The sequence below is a fragment of the Medicago truncatula genome, chromosome 3, assembly GCF_003473485.1.
Source record: "Medicago truncatula cultivar Jemalong A17 chromosome 3, MtrunA17r5.0-ANR, whole genome shotgun sequence".
In the NCBI taxonomy this organism is placed as follows: Eukaryota; Viridiplantae; Streptophyta; class Magnoliopsida; order Fabales; family Fabaceae; genus Medicago; species Medicago truncatula.
Window position 1 is genome coordinate 56,207,139 of NC_053044.1, and position 24,972 is coordinate 56,232,110.

At 31.3% G+C, this 24,972-nt stretch overlaps 2 protein-coding genes across 4 annotated transcripts; one reads left to right on the forward strand and one right to left on the reverse strand.

Moving 5' to 3' along the window:
- Positions 1–10,915: 10,915 nt before the first annotated feature.
- Positions 10,916–15,212, forward strand: LOC11433683 (agamous-like MADS-box protein AP3). Its single transcript, XM_003603673.4, has 7 exons — positions 10,916–11,503; positions 11,597–11,663; positions 11,739–11,800; positions 11,894–11,993; positions 14,506–14,547; positions 14,627–14,671; positions 14,774–15,212. Exons 1-7 carry the CDS (start codon positions 11,316–11,318, stop codon positions 14,957–14,959), a joined length of 690 nt encoding a protein of 229 aa, XP_003603721.1. The 5' UTR covers positions 10,916–11,315; the 3' UTR covers positions 14,960–15,212.
- Positions 15,213–16,486: 1,274 nt separating this feature from the next.
- LOC11423514 (ankyrin repeat domain-containing protein 2A) lies at positions 16,487–20,966 on the reverse strand. 3 transcript variants are annotated; one of them, XM_024778158.2, is made up of 8 exons: positions 20,876–20,966; positions 20,555–20,691; positions 20,221–20,430; positions 19,992–20,140; positions 19,701–19,872; positions 17,904–17,982; positions 17,240–17,433; positions 16,487–17,122 (listed from the first exon to the last, which is right to left on the reverse strand). In XM_024778158.2, exons 1-8 carry the CDS (start codon positions 20,907–20,909, stop codon positions 17,075–17,077), a joined length of 1,023 nt encoding a protein of 340 aa, XP_024633926.1. In that variant the 5' UTR covers positions 20,910–20,966; the 3' UTR covers positions 16,487–17,074. The 3 variants fall into 3 exon arrangements, with proteins under 3 accessions (XP_024633926.1, XP_039688101.1, XP_039688100.1); XM_039832167.1 differs by having other exon boundaries at positions 16,487–17,433; positions 17,904–17,961; XM_039832166.1 differs by having other exon boundaries at positions 16,487–17,433.
- Positions 20,967–24,972: the final 4,006 nt, after the last annotated feature.

Consider the following 24,972-nt stretch of genomic DNA (forward strand, 5'->3'; position numbering starts at 1 on the left):
ATAATTATTTTTCTTCAAAAAAACAACTCATTTATTATTAATTTTACGACTTGGTGTACCGATACACCCAAATTTATTGGATGTACCATAGAATTTGCCTTAAATTAATTGCTTTTAAAAAGTTGTGAAAACATTTTTTTTTTCCGCTTAATATTGTTTTCTCTTAATTTTATTTTATTTTTACTAATAGTGCTTATAAAAAATTACAATAATGATGGGTTAACATAGCAAATCTAAAGAGTCTAAGATTGTGGGGATTTCTCGGGGCATCTGGTGGAGGTTAAAGATTACAATAATGACGGGTTAACAAAAAAAAAGTAGAAATGTGTTAATTGGAGTTCTCCCAGACAGAAGAGGCAGAACTTTCACAACGTGTTCGAATTCTGTTTGAGAGAGTATCCATATTTAGTATTGACAGATCCCAAATGAGATTACATTCGGTAAAGGGAATGTATAAAAAAGATAGTAGGAAAATTATACTCATAAAAATTGTAAAAAAACTATACTTTTTTGCATGAAACTATGAAGTATTGTTAAGAGTTTCACATTAGACGAGATAAAGATTGAATCTATGTTTATAAGTGGAAGTATTCCTCATCTTACAAGGTGATTTGTAATATTAAGTTAGGTTCAACCCAAATTCTAAGATAATAGCAGAGCCTATCCAAAATTTGTCATGTCTATCTAATATTAGGCATAAGTCAACCCTTGAAAGTGTAACTCGTTATTACATTGATCTCTAACTCAGAGAAAACACCAATTAAATTATCCAATCTTCACTCTTTTAGTCACTTTAGTTACTCATGATAAATAGTGACGTTGGCGGCTATTGAAAAGTCAAATATGTTCATGTGTAAAGAAGAAACCAAAATGAAAGAAAATCAATCCTCCTCCTCCTCCGTTCAGTAGAAGGTCTAACCATGTTTGTTAACCACAATTAGTAGTGCACATTTTTAAACTATAGGTAACACTTTAAAATGTTATGCATACTAGTATGCACACAATCATTTCCATCTGTAAGTTGGTGTGACAAAGCAAGTCCGTCCGCCCTACTTTTAACCCATCAAAAAGAGGGTAGGACGGGCCAACTTAGGTAGCATAGTTTAAATTATCACCCCCAATCATCCCCTTGGGAAGTTTGCAGGTCATACCGTCAAACTAATATTTTATATTTTTCCATTCACATGAATCATAATTTTTTACTTTTATACCTAACAAAATAGAGTTTTTGACATCATTTGTTTGTTGATGTCATTGCCAAAGAACTCTAACAAAATAATTAAGAGTAGTAGACTAATAATTTCGCGTTATGGATCACAAAATTTCTCAATAAAGAAATTGACAATTTTCTATAAACTAACTTGTAGGTCGGTTCGATCCACCCGGTCACCGCCCTCACTTTTTCATAGTTAAACTGAACGGACTAACATAAAAAATCGAGTTCAAAAACTCAAATCAACCCGCCTAAATCAGTAGGTTAATTCGGACAGTCTAAACTCTAACGAACTCAATCTATTTGTAAGCATAATAATTCTTTACTTAGGTCCATTGTAAGTCCTATAATATAGTAACTCTGATATAAGTGATGTTTGTAGATTTTATGATTTTGTAAATAACTTGCTCAAAATCTGCGAGTCATCATCCAATTAAGATTTGATTTTGTCAAACTGTCTGACTACAAGAATCATATACCTACAGATACTTCGTTTTCTTGAAAAAGCGATAACAAGGCCCACGCAAGGAGAAATCGAATTTGGACAAGCAAGTGGCCACTTGATCATGAAACTTCCATACAATTGGAATGTTTATGATTTCTGGTGTACAATGCCTTACCTGATTCGTTAATTCGAATTTAGATGAGAATATGTCTTCTATATCTAGTCGAAAACATTTTTATTAGATCAAGCAAGATCATAAGGACATTATTTTATAATCTTGGACAGGTGAAAACAGTTGTGGCCATTGAGGTTACATATACTTGAAATTAAAATAATAATATTAATCGTGTACTGAACTTTTTTATTAATCCCGAAAAAGAAAGCAAATTGCTTGGATTACAATTAATATAAGACAAAGGATGCATGATATTTGATTATTCGTGTGAAATGATGGGCAAGTCATAGAGCATCGTCGAGTTTATATTTTGGAGTAAAAATATGGCAAAAATATAAACAAAATTAGGAATGTCAAAATCAAAGGGATTAGGTAGGTTTATATGACTTTGAAGTTATAGCTCAAATTCAAAATGCAGATAAACTTGCATTTTATTATTGTTTACTTGCAATTGCAAGCTAGACAAGATATATACATGTACAATGAATTTGTTTGCTAATGTGTGTCCAACGAAAGCAAATACATTATATTCATAACTCCTGTCAACCTACCAGCCAAAACCTTCACAAATTTTTTTTTTTTTATATAATACATTAAATTCACGATAAACAAACATTGACAATATTTTTTTAATCGTGAAATAAAATAATAATTTTATTGTCTCATGAACACAGTTCAGTTGGCATAGATATTGTGATATATAAGTGTTCGATTCGAATCTCAAATTCTTCGCTTATTCACCTTAATAATTGAATTTCTAATTTTTAAACTACTTAAACAAATAAAAAAAATAATACCACTTTTTTTTCCATAGATTATTTCCAATAGAAGTAATTTTATTCGAGACAATATCAGACTCATCTCAACAACAAATGTTACAAATATGAGTATACATAGGGATGGCAAAGCGGGGACGAGACAGACCGAGATAATTTAAGTGAGCTAATCTAAAATTCTTCCACCAGAGTCCGCTTATTGATGGGTTGACGAGTTGGCGGGCAGACCCCTCTAACAAAAAAAAAAAAATTATGCATTTTTTTAACATTTTTAATGTTATAAAAATATGTTGTTTAAAAAATAAATAAAATTGACAACAAATAAATTTGTGGTAAAACATAAGCTTATGATACAAATTTGGATTATAGTGAGTTATTTAGCTGCTCCACTTTTAAATTATGTCTTACTTATTGATAGAAAAATAAAAAATAGCAAGTTGACAAGTTGGTGGGGTGGTCCGTCCCTATTTTTTTCAACGAGTTAAGTGAGGCGATACAATTAGAGGTAACGAGTTCAAAACTTCAGTCCAACTCGTCAAAAAAAAAACGGATTAAACGAACCGGTATCGTAGGTTGGGCCCCTTTTCTCAACCCTAAGTATACTTATATTCCTTGCTCATGGATTCTTGGAAATATAATTCCCAAACTTGAAACATACACTTCGTCTTCAACGAAATCTCTATGGATTATTTTTTTGTTGGTGGCCGAAGTTCGAACCCTGCACCTTACATATGTTATGTGTTATCTATACTAACTGAGTTAAGCTCACGGTGACTCTATTTAGATTAAGATGGGATGAGATTCAATTGAATTAAGAGCAATATTATCAGCTACCTACAAGGTTCATACTATTACTCTAGTAGTCTAGACCAAAAAAATGGTTCAAACTAGTAATAATTAATTGATATTTTACAGGAACATTAATCATCAAGAGGAGTATAGACTACTACAAAAGATGAAATCTTCCCCTCAAAAAAAGAAAAAAGATGAAATCATACTGAATTCCTCTTGCTCTAACTTGAAGCGTAACTGCAGCTCCAATTCTTTAACTAGTTCAGGGTTCCTACTTCCTATGAATTAGAAAAATCATTCATTATTATCCTTTAACTTTTATCAAAACAAATTACCAAGGCTTTGTTTGCGAGTTTTGAAGGGAAGAAAAAGAAAGGCTAAGGAGGGGAAGGGAAGGAAAGGGAGGGAAGGGAGAAAGGAGGAAAAACTTTCCCCTTGTTTGGGAGTTAAAAAGCCAACAAGGTAAGAAGATGGGGGTTTATGTTATAATTTTACTATTTTACCCTTTTTCCTCTTAAAATCAATACATTGTTATACTTCGTAATTTAACTTCTAATTTATTCAAAACAACTTATCTCATGAAAAACAAATTATTACGATCTATTGTCAAAGTTTATTTTTAAAAAACAACTTATTTATAAAAAATAAAAAATAATAAAAAAAAAAGCTTATTACAATCACTTTTTAAAAACAAGTTATTTATACAAAATAACTTATTACGGCCACTTTTTTAAAAAAACAGCTTATCTTATGAAAAACAAATTATTACGATCTTTTTTAAAAAACAACTTATTCAAAACAGCTTATTTATACAAAACAACTTATTATTACCTCATTTCAAAAAAACAGCTTAATACGATATCTTTTTCAAAAACTGCTTATTCAAAACAGATTATTTATACAAAACAGCTTATTACGACCTCTTTTTCAAAAATAACTTATTCTAAACAGCTTATTTATGCAAAACAGCTTAATACGATCTCTTTTTCAAAAGCAGCTTATTCAAAACAGCTTATTTATACAAAACACCTCAATACAACCTCATTTTCTAAAACCGCTTATTCAAAATAGCTTATTTATACAAAACAGCTTATTACGACCTCTTTTGAATAAGCTGTTTTAGAAAATGAGGTCGTATTAAGCTGTTTTGTATAAATAAGTTGTTTTGAATAAGCTGTTTTTGTAAAAGAGATCATATTAAGGTGTTTTGCATAAATAAGCTGTTTTGAATAAGTTGTTTTTGAAAAAGATGTCGTATTAAGCTGTTTTGCATAAATAAGTTGTTTTGAATATGTTGTTTTTGAAAAAGAGGTTGTAATAAGCTGTTTTGAATAAGTGGTTTTAGAAAATGAGGTCGTAATAAGCTGTTTTGTATAAATAAGCTGTTTTGAATAAGCTATTTTTGAAAAATAGATCGTATTAAGCTGTTTTGCGTAAATAAGCTGTTTTGAATAAGCTGTTTTTGAAAAAGAGGTCGTAATAAGCTGTTTTGTATAAATAAGTTGTTTTGAATAAGCGGTTTTTGAAAATGAGGTCGTAATAAGTTGTTTTATATAAATAAGCTGTTTTGAATAAGCTGTTTTTGAAATAGAGATCTATTAAGTTGTTTTGCATAAATAAGTTGTTTTGAATAAGCGGTTTTTGAAAATGAGATCGTAATAAGCTGTTTTGTATAAATAAGATGTTTTGAATAAGTTGTTTTTTAAAAAAGATTGTAATAATTTTAGTAATGTCTAAAATTGGAATTTTGAATTATTAAGAGGGCAAAATTGTCAATTTGTATGTTTAACCCCCCAAAACCTCCCAATTTGGGGGAACTTTAAAATTGGACAAATGAAGCCCTTCAAAACCCCCCAAAACATTTCCCTTGGTTTTTTTAAAACTCACAAACAAGGGTTTACCACTCCATAAGCCTTTCCTTCCCTTCCCCTCCCCTCCAAAACCCAACTCGCAAACAAAGCCTAAGAAAACTGGATTAACCACACTGATTTACATACCCAACTAGAACGTATTAAACATTTTATGATAATTGAGATGTCATATCCACCGGTCGATGGTTTTGTGTTCTAATTTTGTTTCCGCTTAAAAAATCCGTAGAGTATAACGGTTAATTTTTTTTTCAAAAAGAAATTACTACGAGATAGTACATTTTTTAGTCACATTTTGTGTGTGTACCAAATTGTAACAACAACAAAAGTGATAAATCCAAAACAGGAATGATAAATGAACACACAAATATGACACCTTAGTCATTTTTGTAATTTTCCATTAAAAAAACAATGGCATAATTGAGATTTCAACTCAACATAAGGGGTATTTGTGTGAATTGGCCTCTCTTTTTCCTCTCCATCTGGATGCTCAACCTTCACCATCACCGTTTTCATCAATCATCACCATCACCTGCTGCCGTTCTCAACAGCCACCATACCGTCCATCACCGCCACACCGTCCTACCAAAACTTAGCTCCACCGAATCGCCTCCCTTACCCGCCATCGCACTCGTCCATCACCATCACCAGAGAGAAAATCATGGCGAGGACAAACGCGAGGTTGAAAACAGACTGGTTGAAGAGAGCAAACGCGATAACGTGACGATGTCAAATACGTGTTGCTTTTTTTTGTGTCCAGTTATCATTATTGAATCCAAAATTAGAAGGAAAAAAAATGAAGAAAACAAATTAAGTACGGAAAAGCTGTCTCGCAGCCATAGGAATAAAAAAACCAAAAGACACAAAAGGGTCTCTTTGGGAAACCCCAAAAAAGAGCTTTTAGCTTATAGCTTATAAGCTCGTTTGACAAAAAAAGCTCTGTTTGGTAACACTTTTTCCCCATGAGCTTATAGCTTATTTCACGAGCTTATAAGCTATTTTTCAGAAGCTATTCCAAGTAGCGTTTGAGCTTATAGCTTATAGCTTCTCACGTTTTCTTCCAATTTTACCCTTATTATTTCATTTAAATTCCATTTTTACCATTACAATTTTTATAATAAGCTACGTAATAAAGACTACTATCCCTTTATTCCAATTTTTGTATATGTATCAGCTGACCTTTTTTTTTTTTTTGTTTTGAAAAAATATATACCTCGTTTTTTTTTTACGAAACAAAATACTATTACTCTATTAGTGTTACTTTTTATTTTTTATTTTTTTTGAGGTAAGTGTTATTTTCTTTATTCTCTGTTATTAGTATTACTCTATTAGTGTTACTTTTTTTTTTGTTTTTTAGGTAAATGTTATTTTCTTTATAAAGTGGAAACACTTAAATGATAATAAATATAAGATAAAATTTTAGTGAATAAAATTTAATTTAATTTATAATACATAGAATATATTAAATTAATAAATTTAAAGTATTTATTTAAAGAAAAATTAGTTTACAAAATTACAAATACTTAAATATTAATTGATATAATTTTTATTATGAATTAAGAATACCCTTTATGTCATTTTACATTTATCACCTAGTTGAACCGCTATTTTTACCAAACACTTCAGTTAGCTTATCAGCTAAAAACTATCGGCTAACTTATCAGCTAAAAGCTATCATCTATCCGCTATTTTTACCAAACAGAGCCAAATGATCCTTCTATATTGAGGATCATTCAAAATCTCTTTTCCTTCCATTCAGCTTTTTTTTCTTTTTCCTATTTTGAGCTTTCACAATATCACATAGACCGCAGGCATATCTCTGCATATTCTCAAATTACGAATCGACCACCTCCACAGTCCAGCAAGCAGCAGAGGGGTGCACTTTATTGCTGCTCTTCACTACAAGTTTTGGCATCTTTCTAACAAGGATGAAACCAAGATATAGCTCAGAAGATTATAGTGACGTCTTGAGTCATGGTCAAATAACATGAGATCGTTGCCTATTGAACCCTTGAATTCTATCCACCATCACGCATTCAAACCAACCAACTGAGCTAAACTCACGAAAAAATTATTACTGTAATATGGTTGTAAAGCAAGGCAGTTGAACTTGAATGTGATATTGAAAATTAGGATTTATTTAGGGAAGCTATTGTTGAGTGTAGTTACCCTAAATAATTTACAACATATTGGATATTTAATTCATAGGAAATGTTAATCGGTGTCCTCGGGGCACTGGTTAAGGAATCCAAAAGAAGAAATTAAAAATCAAAAGAGACACTTTTTAATCTTTTAATGCATTGATTACACAGTTTTCATTAGTTAACATAACCCTTAAATTATAAGTAATTATAGTAATATTATATTATTTTCAACATCCAATTTATTTTAAAGTATTATGTTTTTTTTTTTACCAACTTAAAGTATTATGTTAAGTGGCACATAAGTAAACTAATGGTCTGTTTGGTTGAAGAGAAATAAGGAAGAGAGAAGAGAGAAAGAGGGAAGAGAGAGCAACTTTCTCCAGTTTGGAATGAAGAGAAATAGGGAAGAGAGATTAAAAAGTAGTGGGACCCATCACTTTTTGGTTTCTCCTCACAATAGAGAAGAAATGGGAGAGAGAAGACTATTCACTTTGTTGTTCCATTATTGCCCTTGCATTAAAATATTATATTCTCAATCTATTCACTTTATTGTAGGACATCTTAGTAATTTTTTTTATAAATAATCAACATTTCTCTCTCTTCTTTTTCTCTCGTCTCTCTCTTATAACAAACAAGACATCAAATCTACTCTATTTCTCACATATTTATCTCTTCTCACTCTCTCTTTCACCTATTTCTCTCTTCACAACTTCTCTTCCAAACCAAACACACCCTAAATGATAATATTCTTAAAAATAAAAATAAAAAAACAAAATGATAATAATCATTTCAAAACTTACAAACATTTAAACCCCAATCATAACATTCAGCTAACAATTTCACAATCAATTTTAGATAATTGGAAACGAACGACAATATGCATGGATTGATTTATTACTTCATATCCACTCAAAAAGATTTATTACTCCCTCCATCCTTCTATGTAAGTGGAATTAAAAAGGATTATATTATTAATGAATTATTTTTTATCCAAATCTGATTGTTACAAAATAATGGAAGGACATTCCTCCATCAAAATCAGCTCTATCAAATTAAAGGATATTGGGCCAAATTCTAAGCCACAATATTCCCGACCCTCTTGGTATGACTAAAACTACGTACACTATGGAAACAAAACACTAGAACTCAATTTAGGTTTGATATTGGGTGGTGTTGGCTTGAAATCTTAGAGTATGTTCATCTTGTGTTTCATCCTTCCGTTTCAATTTGGATGAACTAGTTTAGCCATAATTGGAGGATGCAGAAAATTAAACTTAAGAATTTAAGAAGACAACACGGTCAGTACTCTGAAGGAGCCTTTGCTCTCGAATTACATGGGTTGATCTTTTCTCTAGTAGTTATTGATTTCTATTAATAATACAACTTCTTCTCTATAATTTGGGTTCATATCACATCGCATATGCATATGACGTCATAGGATCATTCAAGCCTAACCTCGTCCAACTCGATGCTGCCAAAATTTCTTGGTCATCGTCCCAGACAATTGCACTGAGCCCCCAAGTACCATCCGGCGATAAATTCCCATCACTGTTAGCGTTAAATATCCCATTTCTCAGTTTTTGCTATTTTTCATGCTGATATTATTCATAGGTTGTTGTTGATATGTCGTGTTACTAATAACCTCCGAGATGTTTTGTGAAAAAATTATATCATGATTGATTTGTTTGCTTGTTAATATTTCTAAATGCAAATCCCTCAAATAAAAAAAAATCTAAATGCAATTATCTTCTATGACTATATAGTTTGTTCATGTGATCCCCTAGATGTTGTCAAAAACTTTCTTATTCCATACCAATTATTGTATATGGAAGATCTTTAATTTTTTTTTTTTTTTTTTATATCGTATATGGAAGAGACATATATAAGCTAGGTTATCCTCCCCTAAATTGTTGATCATGAAATTTAGAGCCAACTAGACTTTCATCGCGCTAGGACACATCATAAAAGCCTGATAACCTCTTGGACACGTTATGAGATAGAAAAAGATAAAAAATTAAAGGATATATGGAAGAATTATTTCCACAACCTATTTAATGAATGATGTGAGATTTTACTAGACTATAACAAGTACTATTAAAGAGAAAGATCAAAATTATACCATCGCATTCAAGAACGTGAGATAAAAAAATCGTTGAAAATGATGGGTAATGGTAAGACACTTAGGCCATATACCAATTAAAGTGTGGAAAGGTCTTATTTATAAATAGGGGCAAAGAAAAGGATGGGTAATGCTTTCAACAAAATTATGCGGTCAAAGAAAATGTTGAACGAGTGGAGAATAAACACTTTAATTTTGATCTATAAGAACATGGGGGTATATACAAAATTGTGAAAATTATATAGAGATTAAACTTATGAGTCATACCTCGGAGTTGTGGAAAATAGTGAGTTAGCAGAGACTAAGAAAATAGACTCAAGTTATTGAAAACCAATTTGATTTTATGTTAGAGAGATCGACCATGGAAGCTATCTACTTGCTATAGCGTGTGATGAAACGATATCAGATGGACAAAAAATACTACACTTAGTTTTTATTAATATGGAGAAAACAATTGATAGATCACCAAGAGAGATTTGTGGAAAATCATATAGAAGAAAGAGGTTAGGGTTGATATTTATTTATTAAACTACAAATCAATAAGTGGAAATAAGTACAAATGATACTTGTTATGTTACGGGTATAAAGAGGGCCGACTCAATTATTCTATGTGTTGTCCAATAACAAAGCTCATTAAAAATATGGCATGAATGTACAATAAAGGAATCAGGTCCAAGTCCACCAAGGCGACCACCTCGTCTCTTAGCATGATGCAACACAAAATCTTCCTAAAATTGGATAGTCATCTTATTCCCAAGCTTCCTAAAAATTAAAATTTGGAGTGAACCGCCTTCACAATCCTTCACCACACCCACAACTTAAGTCCTTCCACCAACACGGCACAATTCATTTTACAAAAAATAAAAAATAAAAAAAAATGATACATCTAGACCAACACGACACAATCACCATGTTTAGCAATCCACAAAGAACCCCTCTCAACTAATAACTTTCATCTCCACTTTGCAAAAAGAGCTAGATTCATGAACCCTAAATCTGTAATACCTAGCCCTTCATCTTTTTCCGGCTTACACGTTTGCTCCCACTTCGCCCAACAAATTTTATTTTTCGATTCCACCCCTCCCCATAAGAATTTCCTCTCAATCCACATTGTCATATTAGTGCTACTCTCTCTATTCATCATGTTGATTAAGAAATGCTACATCAACTATTGTTTGCCACATCAGATTCCGTTTGCCAAATCATATTATTTTTGTAACAAAAAAGTATCCTTAAGGGACAAAAAGCGATGGTTTCTTATTTTGCGAGAATCAAATTCAAAGTGACTAAAAAATTATAGGGATCAAAACCTGAAATTGATATATTTGTGACCACTCATATGCTTAAACCAAACAAATAAACTTTTTTTCTTCAGTAATTTCCTTATAGGAATCCTTAAAGCAGAAGCATCACAAATAGATCGACAAACCCCAACTAGGTAAAAAAAAAAAAATCGGTGTGTGGATGGAGGGAGAGAGATAGTTAACGGCATATAAGACGGAGTTGGACGGAAAGCAAGGGTCCCCACTAGCCAACATGAAACAGCGTTAACGATAAAAAGCATAGACATTTATAACAAACCCTTGAGAAACTTTCTGTAATTTGGCAAAGACCATACCATTATAGGAAATGCATCTCTCAACTTTATCTTTCTAATTTCCATGCCAAGACTTATCTATACAGAGGGTAGGAACTAGGAAGGAAGGAGACATAAATCAAACATAGTAAACTTGAAGAAAAAAAAACAACCAGGTGAAGAAATATATAGCTAGGTAGGTTATCTATGGCTCGAGGAAAGATCCAGATCAAGAGAATTGAGAACACAACTAACCGACAAGTAACTTACTCAAAACGAAGGAATGGTCTTTTCAAGAAGGCTAATGAGCTCACTGTTCTTTGTGATGCTAAGGTTTCTATTATTATGTTTTCCAGCACTGGCAAGCTTCATGAATACATTAGCCCCTCCGCCTCGTATGTTTCTTTCTCTAACCCTAGCTTCTCTATTTATCTATCTAGATTTATAATATGTCTGCTTATTGTCTTGTTTTTTCTTTTTTTTTGCAGAACAAAGCAGTTTTTCGATCAGTATCAGATGACTGTAGGAATTGATCTGTGGAACTCTCATTATGAGGTTAGATCCATTTTCCTTTTTCTTTTATTTCTTTCGTATTAAACTTTATATTTATTGGTTTGTCTTGTTCCTTAGAATATGCAAGAGAACTTGAAGAAACTGAAAGATGTCAATAGGAATCTTCGCAAGGAGATTAGGTATATAAGTATTACAAATTAATTTCTTTGGTGACTTATTGATCCCTAAATCATGTATATATATAAATATGCATATGTGTGTTGTACTACTAGGCAGAGGATGGGGGAATGTCTGAATGATCTGAGCATGGAAGAGCTGAGGCTACTTGAAGATGAAATGGACAAGGCTGCCAAGGCTATTCGTGAGCGTAAGGTTAGATTAAATTAAAGTACTACTTCATTTATATATATATATATATATATAGCTTTATCAATTTAGATATAAAGCTTTACATCCAAAATTTCATCACACACATAAATTAATTAAGGAACAGATGCTATAATAGCTTGAGCTTCTGATCCAGAGACATAGAATTTAGTTGAAATTTTATAAAATAGTTAACAAATCGTAGTGTGTCGTACTTCCCTCGTTATCTAATGAACTTTAATGTTAAAAAAAATTGCAGTGTATTTTTTTACAAAATGGACTTTTAGGACTAATTAATCATGTTCATCCTTTCATAATCTGTTTTTTGTTACGGAATAATCTAGTTAAATTCTGCCTTGTAGCTAATTTGGAATTATATTTGTCTGCTTTATAGAAAGAGTACTTTTTGAAGAGTTCTGCAGTTTAATTTTTTTTGAGTTATTTAAAAAAATTTGTTGCAATTTGTGTTTTAATATTGTTTTTCTATATAAGTAAAATGATTTAATGAGAGTACCGGTGATACTCTAAACCTATTACAATTACAACAAAGTGGTAATCCAACCAAACAATTGAGTTCAAGTGTTTAAGGAACTTCACCAACAACGAATCGTCGGAAGAAACCGAATTTGATTTTTGGATGGAACAATTTTTGGTTATCTCCTTCCTTTGCCATGATATGAATAATTAATAGCATTATTGCTACTAAAATAGATAATATTAAGTCAATCTGTTATCATATAAACTATAAACTATTTTCATAAACTATATTGAAGAAGGGAACTGAGAGGAGAATGGAGGATACTCTCATATGTAATTTACACATGAGAGAATAAATGGCGATCTCTCACCATTCAAACACAACACATCTAAATTTCTATTTCTTTATGAATGATAAGACTTTAGTGTCTCATGTTTAAATTACACATGAGAGGATCAATTCCATTCACGAGCTTATGAAAACAAGTTGAAATCAGTTTATATCATCTAAAATTTCATATTAAATCTCAAAATAAATTTTGATATCATGAATGGTTATCTTGTCAATCCATGTCTTATATTTTTATGTTTTTAGTATATTTATGAAAGTCTTCGTTACTCACCACTTAACAATGCAGCTTTTATTCATTTTTTTTTTAGTGAAGTAGAGCTTTATAAAGGTCTGAGCTAGGCTTAAAAATGATAAGTAATAGATTAGACCTAACATTATCAAATAATTATAGAATCATATCTTGCATGATATTATTGCTTAGTTCATTCCCACCCACACCCTCACGTTTAGGATTGGACATTTGAAGTGTGATTATTGACATGATAGGGGTGACCTATATATATCCTTCGCTATCAATAATTATTTAGGTCGTTCAAAAAAAGGCCCCCGACCCCGGCCCGCTTTAAAACTCCGGATTTTTCCCACATCCGGACCCAGTAAATTCAGTTTTTCCCCGTTAAAATCGGGGCAGGTGCGGGTTGTGTTGCCATGTCTAATTGAACATTTGAAGTGTGACTATTAGCATGATAGGGGTGACCTGATATATATATATATATATATGTATATGTATGTATCCTTCACTATCAATAATTATTTAGGTCGTTCAAAAAAAATTATTTGGTGAAAAGTATACCAACATTCGGCTCAAAATTGGGCAGCCAAATTCCCTCTTGCATTCATTTGCCAATGATGATAATATTTTTTCTGAGGATTACTCAATTGACCCCTTCATTTGTTCAACCTACCGGGTCACAACTTTCAATTGGCATTTTGGTCCAGATATTGTGAGTGGTTGATGGGGCTCAAGAGCATCATGCAATTGGCAAATCCACAACTAACTTCGATGCTTTTTTGGATGATCAAAATTCACATAAAATTACCAAAAATCAGAGAATAAGAACATTGAAATATATAATACCATGTCCATGATAGTAACATGAGATGGGTGGGGATGGGGAGTACCAAAATTGGGGGCTCACCCCAATCCTGTTGTAAATTGTGATTTCATTCTGATCTTCACAGCCTAATTTGTGTCTGTCATGCAATGTTTTAAATTGAGAAAGGACCACACAGTACTGGTCCACTACAAGAACCAATTGCAAACTATTGAATTTCCATTAACTCTGCAGTGGCGTAATAATTCTTTGGTTATTTTTTTAGTTCATTTTATCTATAAATTACAGGTGTTCAGTTCAAATTGTTGGTTCTGTAGTATTTTCCACAAAATCAAATTGTTTTCTCCATTAATTTTCAGTTAGCATAGGCTTTTAGCCGATGCTAAATTGCTAATACCAATTTTTCGAGCAGCGGCAAATCCTCTATATGTGTCCCCTTCTCCAGGTTTTTTACTTACATAGAATGAAAGCATGCGGTTAAATATTTTTACTCTGCATCCTTATCCAATCAATTTGTCTCAAGTGTAAATTCTACAGAAACCTCTCACCTTGTTAATTTGTTGTGCAATTTGAAGATTTTGAACTCTTACTATATATACTATGCTAACGAGTTTCTTATGACAATGGATTACAGTATAAGGTGATAACAAATCAGATTGACACCCAAAGGAAGAAGGTAAAATTGGTTAAATTATTTCCTGTTCATAGGTAGTTAGTTGATATTATTATTTGATACTGACATTTTGTTTTTGTAGTTTAATAATGAGAGAGAGGTGCACAACAGACTCCTGCGTGACTTGGTATGTATCATACATGCTTATAACTTAGATAGAATAACATATAGGTAGTATATACATACACTATATAGCTAACTTTATAATTGACTGATTTAATTATGGAAGGATGCAAGAGCAGAAGATCCACGTTTTGAAATGATGGACAATGGAGGGGAGTATGAGTCTGTGATTGGATTCTCAAATTTAGGTCCACGCATGTTTGCTTTGAGCTTACAGCCTACTCATCCTAATCCTCATAATGGAGGAGCATCAGCTGCCTCGGATCTCACCACTTACCCTTTACTTTTTTAGTTACTTTTCTCTCAGAACAACAAATACTCCCACAATCACTTTCCAACAATAATATGATACTATGACTCACGTACTGTTTAAGATATATATGGCTATGCACTCAATCTCATTCTGTTTTCAGTTAATTGTATGTATCTTTATATAAACATGATCATCTTAAATATCTTCGATCAAAATGCATGTAATGTAATGTATGATTTAAATCATAACTGATCATTAAATGTTAACCGTACTCCAGAGATATGATATGATACGATGTGATGTATGCTTTTGTTGAGTGTTGAGGATGCTTAGCAATTACCATGATGTTGTTTAACAGTAATTTAGAATTAACATTAATGTTGGATTTTCTAAACCAGCTGAATGTCTTACTTTTGTCTTGTTATTTTTGAAAATATTTAGTTGATTATATATATTTTTTAAGGTAAATTATATATTAAAGAGATTATAAGAGGCACTCTAGTCCATAGAACAACATTAGTCCTTATAGGCAATACAATAATCTCTTGGTCTTGGATTAGTACATCATTCAAAGAAGAGATCAACGAGAATTTGACAAGAAATCAAACATATCCTGAAAAACATGATTCGATTACGACACTCTTGAAATATGGTTGGACTGATACTTACGACACTCTTTGGCCGTTGATGAAAATTATCAATTTTCTTGTATTGCAAAAAAAATTATGTCCATCTTTTTTATGGAACATTGTTCTTATGAACATCACATACATGAATACCGTTTAGTAAATAGCAATACACTCAAAATAATTGTTAATGTGACGAAGAGAGAAAGACGTTAATTTTAAAGAAACACAAATGTATGGGAATGTATTTTAATAAGTTGTTCGACAACTTTTAGTTGTCAAAATAAGTTTTTTATGTCCATCTTATCGACTTTATATCTCTAAATATTTCTCCGATAAAGTTTTATAAAATACTAGTATTATTTTTCTCTATAATTTAATAGAAAAACTTAATTTTTTAAAATTACTCCCTCCATCCTAAATTGTAAGACGTTTTGGACATTTCACACATATTAAGATATGTAATTAATATTGTGTTTGAAAAAGATATTATGAATTATTTTACAAAATTGTCCTTAATAAATTATATGGGAAAAATAAATGAAGGAATTGAAAGAAGAGAAAATAATAAATAGTTAAGGATATAATAGGAAAAATAACATCGATATTTCATTGGTATTATAAAGCGACATATAATTTGGGACAAATATTTTTTCTAAAGTGACATATAATTTGAGACGGAAAGAGTATTAAATAGTGAATATAAAATTGACATTGATAAAATAAACATATTAATAGCAAAAAAGATATTCCCTCCGTTTCCCAGTACATGTCGTCGCTTTTGGAGAATAATTTGTTTTATTTTACTTGTCACTTTCAAGTTTCGATGCAACATTTATTATTGATTTATCAATAACACCCTTACTTATTAATTGTAGGCAGGGAAATAATATAATAAAATAATAAATGTGTAAGAGTATTATAGAAAAAATGCAAACAATTTCATCAAAAATGACAAAATTTATTTTATTTTTTAGTATGTGTAAATTTCTTAAAAGCTACCTGTATTGTGAAACGGAGGAAGTAGTTGGGAGTGTCTACTACTACTAGATGCAAAGCATTGTATCAACGGTATCCTATAAATGGGTCATCTAAAAACAAATGAAGGAGTTACCAAAAAAAAAATAATGAAGGAAAGAAGAGGGGGTTCAAGGTGGGGGATCCGGTGTAAATTCCATTAGCAAAGGACCCATCAACTGACTATTCTGGCATCCTTGATATCACTCTGCCTCCAAACAACGTCGATCCCGATATTCTTTTTCCCTAGTAATAAATGCTACTACCTCGGCATCCTGCTGATATTAAAGATTTCAAATATGCATCGAGAAACTTATATTGTAAAACTTGAATCAAAAGCATTGCTAAAGGCTACATAGACTTTGTTAAGATTTGCAGAAGAAACTTGCCGTGTCTTCTTGATCAAATTCTTCATGAGTACAAAACCAGGTGCAAAGACTATGATACAGAAAGAGAACTAGAAGGAATTCTTGTGCAAATCGAACGGAAGGAGTCTCCTCCATAACTCTAGTTAGGATAGTAAGCAACCCCTCTCTCCCAGCCCCTTGCTGTTTAGAAACTGATATTTTAAACAATTAAAATATGCACAAAGAAACTAAAATTGTGAATCAAAAGCATTGCTAAAGCCCCCCGTAAACTTTGTTAACATTTGCAGGAAAAAAAAAAAAAAAAATACTTGGGTAGAAGTTGAAGATTTTGCCCTCAAATAGCTCGAGTAGCAAGATTTTTGCCTTGAATAGCAAGACATAGCCCTCACATAGCCGGACCAATAATAAGGAAGAGGCCCACGGGGCCTGAGTCTAAAGAGAACAGCCACTAGATTGAGTTTGAGCATGAATCCAACAAAAGAATCCTCTTCGTGTATGCTCTCTAGCAAAAATAAAAAATTAAAGAATGAAATCACAAATCACTATATGACATCAATATACTAAAATAATAATAAATGAAACCGGATCAATATCCGAAGTCTAGAATAATAATGAAAGAAATGAGCTCAATATCCCAAGTCTAGAAACAATCCCAACCAAAATGTAACCAACCTTTGTGCATTAACACTCAAGAGCTTCCATGTTCATAAAAACAAGAAAGAAAAAAGAATTGCATCTTCACATTGTTCTAAAGTCAAAATCTAAATCGTGAAAGATGGAAGGAATGCAAGTTAACCCAAGTTAATTCAACCAACTGCAGAAAACATATTCATAGTTCAACATGGACAACATTGAGCAAACTTACTTTCACTTTAAGAGTTTAAGTTTCCTAATCTTAAACAAAGTATGACACTCTAGAATAAAAACATGCATACAATTGGTTGATATTAAAAAAGAGATGATTTGAGGTACCTATTTGCACTTGTGAGATGATGTCGACTGGGGAGACACTCAATCGCTGAAACCGTTCCTTCAAATTCATACAGCACAACTGGTATGAAAGAACAAAATTCATATACAAATTTAAATGATGAGGAGGACGACGACGATGATGATAACAGGTTGCTTATTGATGTTAGAGAATCAACTAATATCTCTCAAATACACAGTTAATTCAGAGGACAGCTCATTGCATCCTCCAAAATAAAAAGAAAACCTGCTGCAAGTTATTATCTGCTTGGCAAGGAAATGGAATTAACAGAGATGAAGTACTAATGTATCACATGGAATGAAGGCACAAGAGGTACATTCATAGATTCATGCTTGACAAGGAAATGGAATTAACAGAGATGAAATACTAATGTATCACATGGAATGAAGGCACAAGAGCTGCATTCATAGATTCATGCTCTAGTTTCTAACAGTCAACACAAAGTCACCACATTGTTTCTAGCTTCAAAATCACACGGAGGAATTTGAATGATCACAGGAGAATGAAGTTGCAGTTTACAAGAGAAATCACCTTGAAGAGGAATGATTCATTCTCCGCCTTTGAAAACAAAGGAAGCATACACAAACAGACACAATTATTGGAAAATTAAAAGCCAACTTAACAATAAAGGACAGAAAATTAGTGTCTAGGGTTTAACTACATCATAAGTTATTTCTTCAAAAAAAAAACTACATCATAAGTTCATAACACACTTAATGACTCAGAATCTCTCACAGCCTAAAAAGCAAAGGTTATGAAACCCTAACCCCTAAACTGGCATAAAATAAAATTCAAGAAGATTCAAATATTTCCAGCCATCTACCTTGAGCAAAGAAAGAATGGCGGAGAAAGAGGTCGCGCGCGTGTGGAGAGAGGGAGAGAGAGATATGAACCTGAAAATTGAAGATTCAACCACAGCACGATGACGAACGAGGGGCGGGAGGGGGAGAAAATGAAGAACAAAACGAACATGCAACACGATATGGGGACGAGGTCGGTGAGAGAATACATGAGTGAAAGTTGACAGCCCTAGTTAGGTAGATGCCTAAAAAATCATGTGTTTTAAAGGTATAAAGCACCCCCCTTATTTGTCACTCTAGGAGAGTCTGGAATATATCAATTGAGGTTTGTTAATGATTTCAAATCTCCTAGAACTTGCTTCAAAATTTCAGTGACATTGTGTTCAAATTTTAGGGTAAAAAGACAGCTGCAGCAGGTATTTTATTTCTTTAAGTCCAGCCTAGTGGACCTATACTAGATTACTATAATACTTGCATTGAGGTTTATGCGGGTCGTATTATCATCACAGGTGATGACAGGAATGGCATCCAAACCAAGGACCTTAGTAAACTTGCGCATTGTTGGGTATAGAAGGGGCCAGATCAAACTAATATGGATTTTATTTTTCTCAAGAGGAGATATGTAATCAATTTGACGTTTGAGGAAACACATACTCTAGAAGCTAAAGTGGTAGATATTCTAAAGGATCAATTTGAAAGCTAATAACTAGTTTACTTGATTAAGATTCATTTTGACATTCCTTAAACAATTCATGCAAAAACCTGGAGTTTCATTTCCAATTGCCAGACAATTCATTACACTTGAGACCTATTTTAATCTCTTCAAATTCAGTGTGAACTTAACCTTAACTTATGTGTTCTACATCTGTATCCTCTGCCCAAAAAAGGTTTCATGCTTGAGGACAACTACAAATTTGATCTTTTACTGTTTCATTTGAAATGAATTCAACGATAAAGGAAATAGCCATTATGCCATACCTCGACGTCGCCAACATTAGCAGTATGATGAATAATTGATTCATCTTCATATCTCATGTCTTCTGTCTCATCTGGCCCAGAATTTTCAGACGAAGCAACTGCATCTTCAGAGTATGGAATAATGCCCATGGCTAGTCCAAACATCTTCAAAATATTCTCATCATTCCAGTATCTGCAAGGAAATAATCACTTCAGAAATTATTATCCAATTTACACCACAACAATTTATGGTGGAAATATGGAAATGCCAGAACAAAAAAATATGATTAAAAAAAAAAAAGGTATTTAAACCTCATCATTACAGCAGGACCACCATTCTCTATCTCATCTAATATAAGTTTCAAACATGGATCTTTTTGTATGTGTGCCATTCTCTGTTTACGCTGGCCTTTATTTGACGGATTGACAAAAATTTCAGGCACGGAAGACGTTGATGGGTCCTGTGACAGACAACAGATACATTCTAATCTAACAACCAGTAGATGTGTTACAAAACATAATGAAGAAATTTTATAAATACCTGCATCAATACATCACTCAGGCGCTCGAACATTTTCCATAAATCAAGATTGTTTATGATCTTTTGCATGGTTGAAACATACTTCCGATCGTTAGATTTTGGGAGACGATCCCGAGTTGCTCCATGCAAAGTTTCCTGAAGCTGTTCAGCTATCTGATTGAATGATGGATATTTTTCTACATGTTCAGCCAATTCCTTGATATTTGGATCCTATGACATATTGACATTTTAAGTATCTTTAAGTCTACATGATGAAATCATTAACAGTTAACATAGCTTGATTATCAATAAATAGAGCACACAATACACATATAATGCAAATAACATAGCTTACATTGAGAAGAGCTGAGAAATCTAAATGCTTGGCTGGAAAACCAGTCCTACGTCCACTAGTTACTGTGGAGGATGATTTATTTTTGGATTTCTTTTTTTTTTTTTCTTCGACAATTTTTCTTTGGTGTTTTTTATTCTCTGCAGATCATCTACAAAATCATCAAAAAAGGATAAATAAAGCACATAACTCCAAAGAAGTGCCCTTTGTATTATCCATATAAGTAGAAATCAGATAAGAGGATACTTATGTAATGTAATAACCTATCTAAACCACACTTGTGTCTAATGTGTATGCTAACAAATAGCGATTATAGATACATACCAGCAAGAAAATTATTTTGCGAATTGGAAGCCATGATCGAAGAAATCAAGATAACTGAATGAAAGAAAGGAAAAAACGACGGCGAGGAAGAAATAATAGATCGTAAAAGCTTGAATTAAAAAGTTAATTAGCAATTTATACTAAATTTAAGGATAATAAATTTAAGAGTAAACAATTACCCCCAAATTATATTTTTCGTCGTCCTCAATTAACCATTAACTTGACATTAACAAAACTTCAATTATCCTCTTGAAATTGCACTTAATCAATTTATCCCATCGGTCAAATTTCTCATCTTAGTCAACGGTGACATTTGACTGTTGGCACTACCACATATCTGATATGTCTTGCAGGTGATATTTTATTTTTTCTTCCAGAATTTAGATTTTCTTTACGGTACGAGCAAATATCCTCCTGAAGTTTTGCATTTATGTGCAAAATATCCTTGCACTTCAAAATTTATATATTTTTTTTTTCTGATCTTTCACTCAAGATATTAAAGACAAATAACTAATCTTAACTTATTTGATTATGCAAATGATTGATCAGCTAGTTATTTTTATAATCCAATTAATCATAAAAAGATTAAAAGAAACACTAATAATAAAAGAAAGAGGTACCTGCAACATTTTGCTAACATTGCTAGCACCAAAAAACTTGTGAACTATGGCAAGCTTTTGGGGTACATGAGATAACTAAGGGGAATGTATTGGATTAGGATTCTATGGGATTTTAAAAGACTTTTTAACTATGAAAAAGTGTTGTGGTATTCAATCAAGACTCTTTGTCATTTTAAAAAAGTTTTGAGGTATTCAATCAAGACTTTTCATCATTTAAAAAGAGTCTTGTGGTATTCAAAATCATTCAAATTTTGAATGATTGTTTAATAAATTGAATTTTGATGGATTTTGTGGGATTTTGTAGCGTAATTTTAACAAGAAAAAATCTTTCATGAAAAGATGAGATTTCTTGAGATTGTTTTTCTTTTAAAAGAAACTATCTCTTTCTCCTCTCTCTCTCTCTCTCTCATTTCTCTCTTCGTTTCTCTATCTCTCCATTCTCTCTCTCTCATCTCTCATCCCCCTCTCTCCCTCTCTCTATCTCATAAAAAAAATAAAGAATTGTTTTGAGAATATTATGATAGAGAGTATGTCGTAATCAATGTTCCGCAAATCGAGTGTTAACTCTCCGAGATTACCGAGTTTACGTTTTTAGGTACAAAAATTGTGTTAACTCTGAGGTAAACTCGGGTTCTGGTAAAATCGGAAGGTTTAACGAGTTTGACTGAGTTAACACTCGGTAAACTTGTGTAAACTCGACCGATTTGTAATGACTGACACAATATTTTTTTTTTAAAAGATTTGTAAGTGCCGGCATAATTTTAAATATGTACAATTGAATTTTGTGGGAATAACATTTTTAACAAATAAAAAATATGTATTGAGAATAATGTGTTAGAGTGTTTTTTAGTCCCTTAAAATCTTATAAAATTCTTAAAATTTGAAAATCAATAGTAAAAGAATTTTTTATTGATTTTATTTTTCTTTACTCTAACGCTAGAATTTATTTGTTCATTATTTCTATCATTCACGCTTGTAAGTTTGTTCTTTTTCCCCTAAAATTCATTGAATCCTTTGAAATTTTTTTTTTTTTAAAGAGAATCCGTTGAAATTTTAAAATCACATAAAATCCTTTGAAATCCTTAAAAGTCAATGTAATAAATCCTTTAAAATCTTGAGTGTATAAAGTTTTTACATAAAAAATCTTTTAAAATCTCACAGAATCAATACAATCTCACACAGTCTTTTAAAATCTTAATTCAATACACCCCTTAAATCCGTGTAATTTGTGAACTAGCGCCATTGTTATATCTTTCAAAACAAGAAGTGAACATAACTAAGTCTGTGTAATTTAGGATACGCTATTTGTAGTTTTACTTTTCAATTTTATTCTTTAGATTAAACTACTATACTGACATTTTTTTTTAAATTTAGATTAAACTACTATACTAACATTTTTTAAAAATTAGCAATTTTATTTTTGAGGTATTAAAAATTAGCAATTAAAAAGTTAATTAGATCTCACTAAAATAACAGCAATAAAGCAATATTACACACTACGACCCTTTCAAAAAAATATTACACTACGAAAAACTTTATTTTAGACCATATTTAACAAAATACCGTGTTTTAGTGTTACATTTTACTTTCATTTACTTAATTATTTTTCCATTCTAAAAATAGATTTTTATGAAGAAAAAAATTAAAGTTTCGTTAACTTGTATCTTTAATGTACTTTTTAAGCATCCAAATTAGGTAACTCAAAAAAATCAAATAACTTAATTTTCAATGAATTAAATATAATTTATTTTATAAAAATTCAACATTTAAGTCTCTTAAATAGTGTTCAGGACATTGTTAACATTTTTTAAAATATTATGATGAGGGAATGGTCCCCAAGATTAAGAAAAACTTCAAATTTAATGTTTTACAAAAGTATTTATATTTATCTATTTATTTAGAGTTTTTCTAATTACACCCTGTTTAATCCTGATTGTATTCAAAATGACAAAATTATTCTTCCATAAAATTTAATTTTCAAAAAGCATCTTCCTTTTTTCTTGGTTACACTCTAAAATCCCTCTTCAGTTTAAGTAGGTCATGTAAACTTAGTTTCAGTAGGTCATGTAAACTGAGTTTAAGTGTTAAACTCAGTTTAAGTAGGTTATATAAACCGAGTTTAAGTGTACATTTAAAAGTTCAACCTTGTTCAATGATTCTACATAATCTCAGTTTAAGTATGTACATGTAAACTTATTTTAAGTAGGTCATGTAAACTAAGTTTAAGTTTACATACTTAAACTTAGTTTAAGTAGATCATGTAAACTTAGTTTAAGTAGCTCATGTAAACTCATTTTAACTCTATGTTTGGTTTGACGTTTGAAATCATCAAACGTGAGTTTAAGGGGCTAAACTCAATTTTACAACCAAACCTACATGTTTGGCTACCTATTTTTTGATGTGATTTTTTACTCCAAACTTGCGTTTCATTGAAGCAGGTAATAGTAGCAGGTAATAGTAGCCTTTGCAAATCGATTTTGTGATGTGGTAATGTGGCTAGTAGTGTTTGAAGAGTATTAATAACTACAATTACAATTTTGTACCCTTTAATTTACAGGAAACTTATTTTTTCTTCATTTATTCATGTACGCTCTAAAATAATGCACTTTTTTTTTTTATATAGATCTATAATAATACGGCAACATAATTTTTTTAGTTGACATTACGTTTTATTTTTTGCTTTACATGTTTGAATATACTTTAATTTTTTTTTGCTCAACACCTTTCATTTTTTTTTGCTATGTTGCTTTCTGAAGATAAATTAAAAAGAAAATTATATTTTAAAAAAATCAATATGAATCAAATTCAATACAATTATATTTTAATTTATTAATTTAATAAGAATTTAAATACTATACAGTTATATTAATTTATCAATTTAATAAAATTTAAATACTCATCCTAAATGAAAAAGAGATTTAGTTTAACACACATTTACTAAAAACCCATTTTGGTAATTATATGTCAAAAAATAATTTTGATTCAAACAACACATTCGCTATAAATCACGTTTACTAAGAAGGTATCCAAACATAAACCACTTTAGTCATAACTCACTTCTAACCAAAATCAATTCACTCAAACTCAATTCTATCAAAATCAATTTTACTCACCGCAGAACCAAACACACACTAAGTATGTCATGTAAACTGAGTTTAAGTGTACATCTAAAAGTTCAACCTTGTTCAATGATTATACGTAATATCAGTTTAAGTATGTACATGTAAACTTAGTTTAAGTAGGTCATGTAAACTGAGTTTAAGTGTACATACTTAAACTCAGTTTAAGTAGGTTGTGTAAACTAAGTTTAAGTAGATTATGTAAACTAAGTTTACATGAACCTACTTAAACTGAATTTAAGTTAACCTCAATAATGTAAAATTGAAACTGTCGTACAGTGCAGTTGAACAAGAAGAAGAAAATTGAAACAAGTGTTGTTGAAAAAGAAGAAAGTAATCGAGTATGAATGAAAGATAT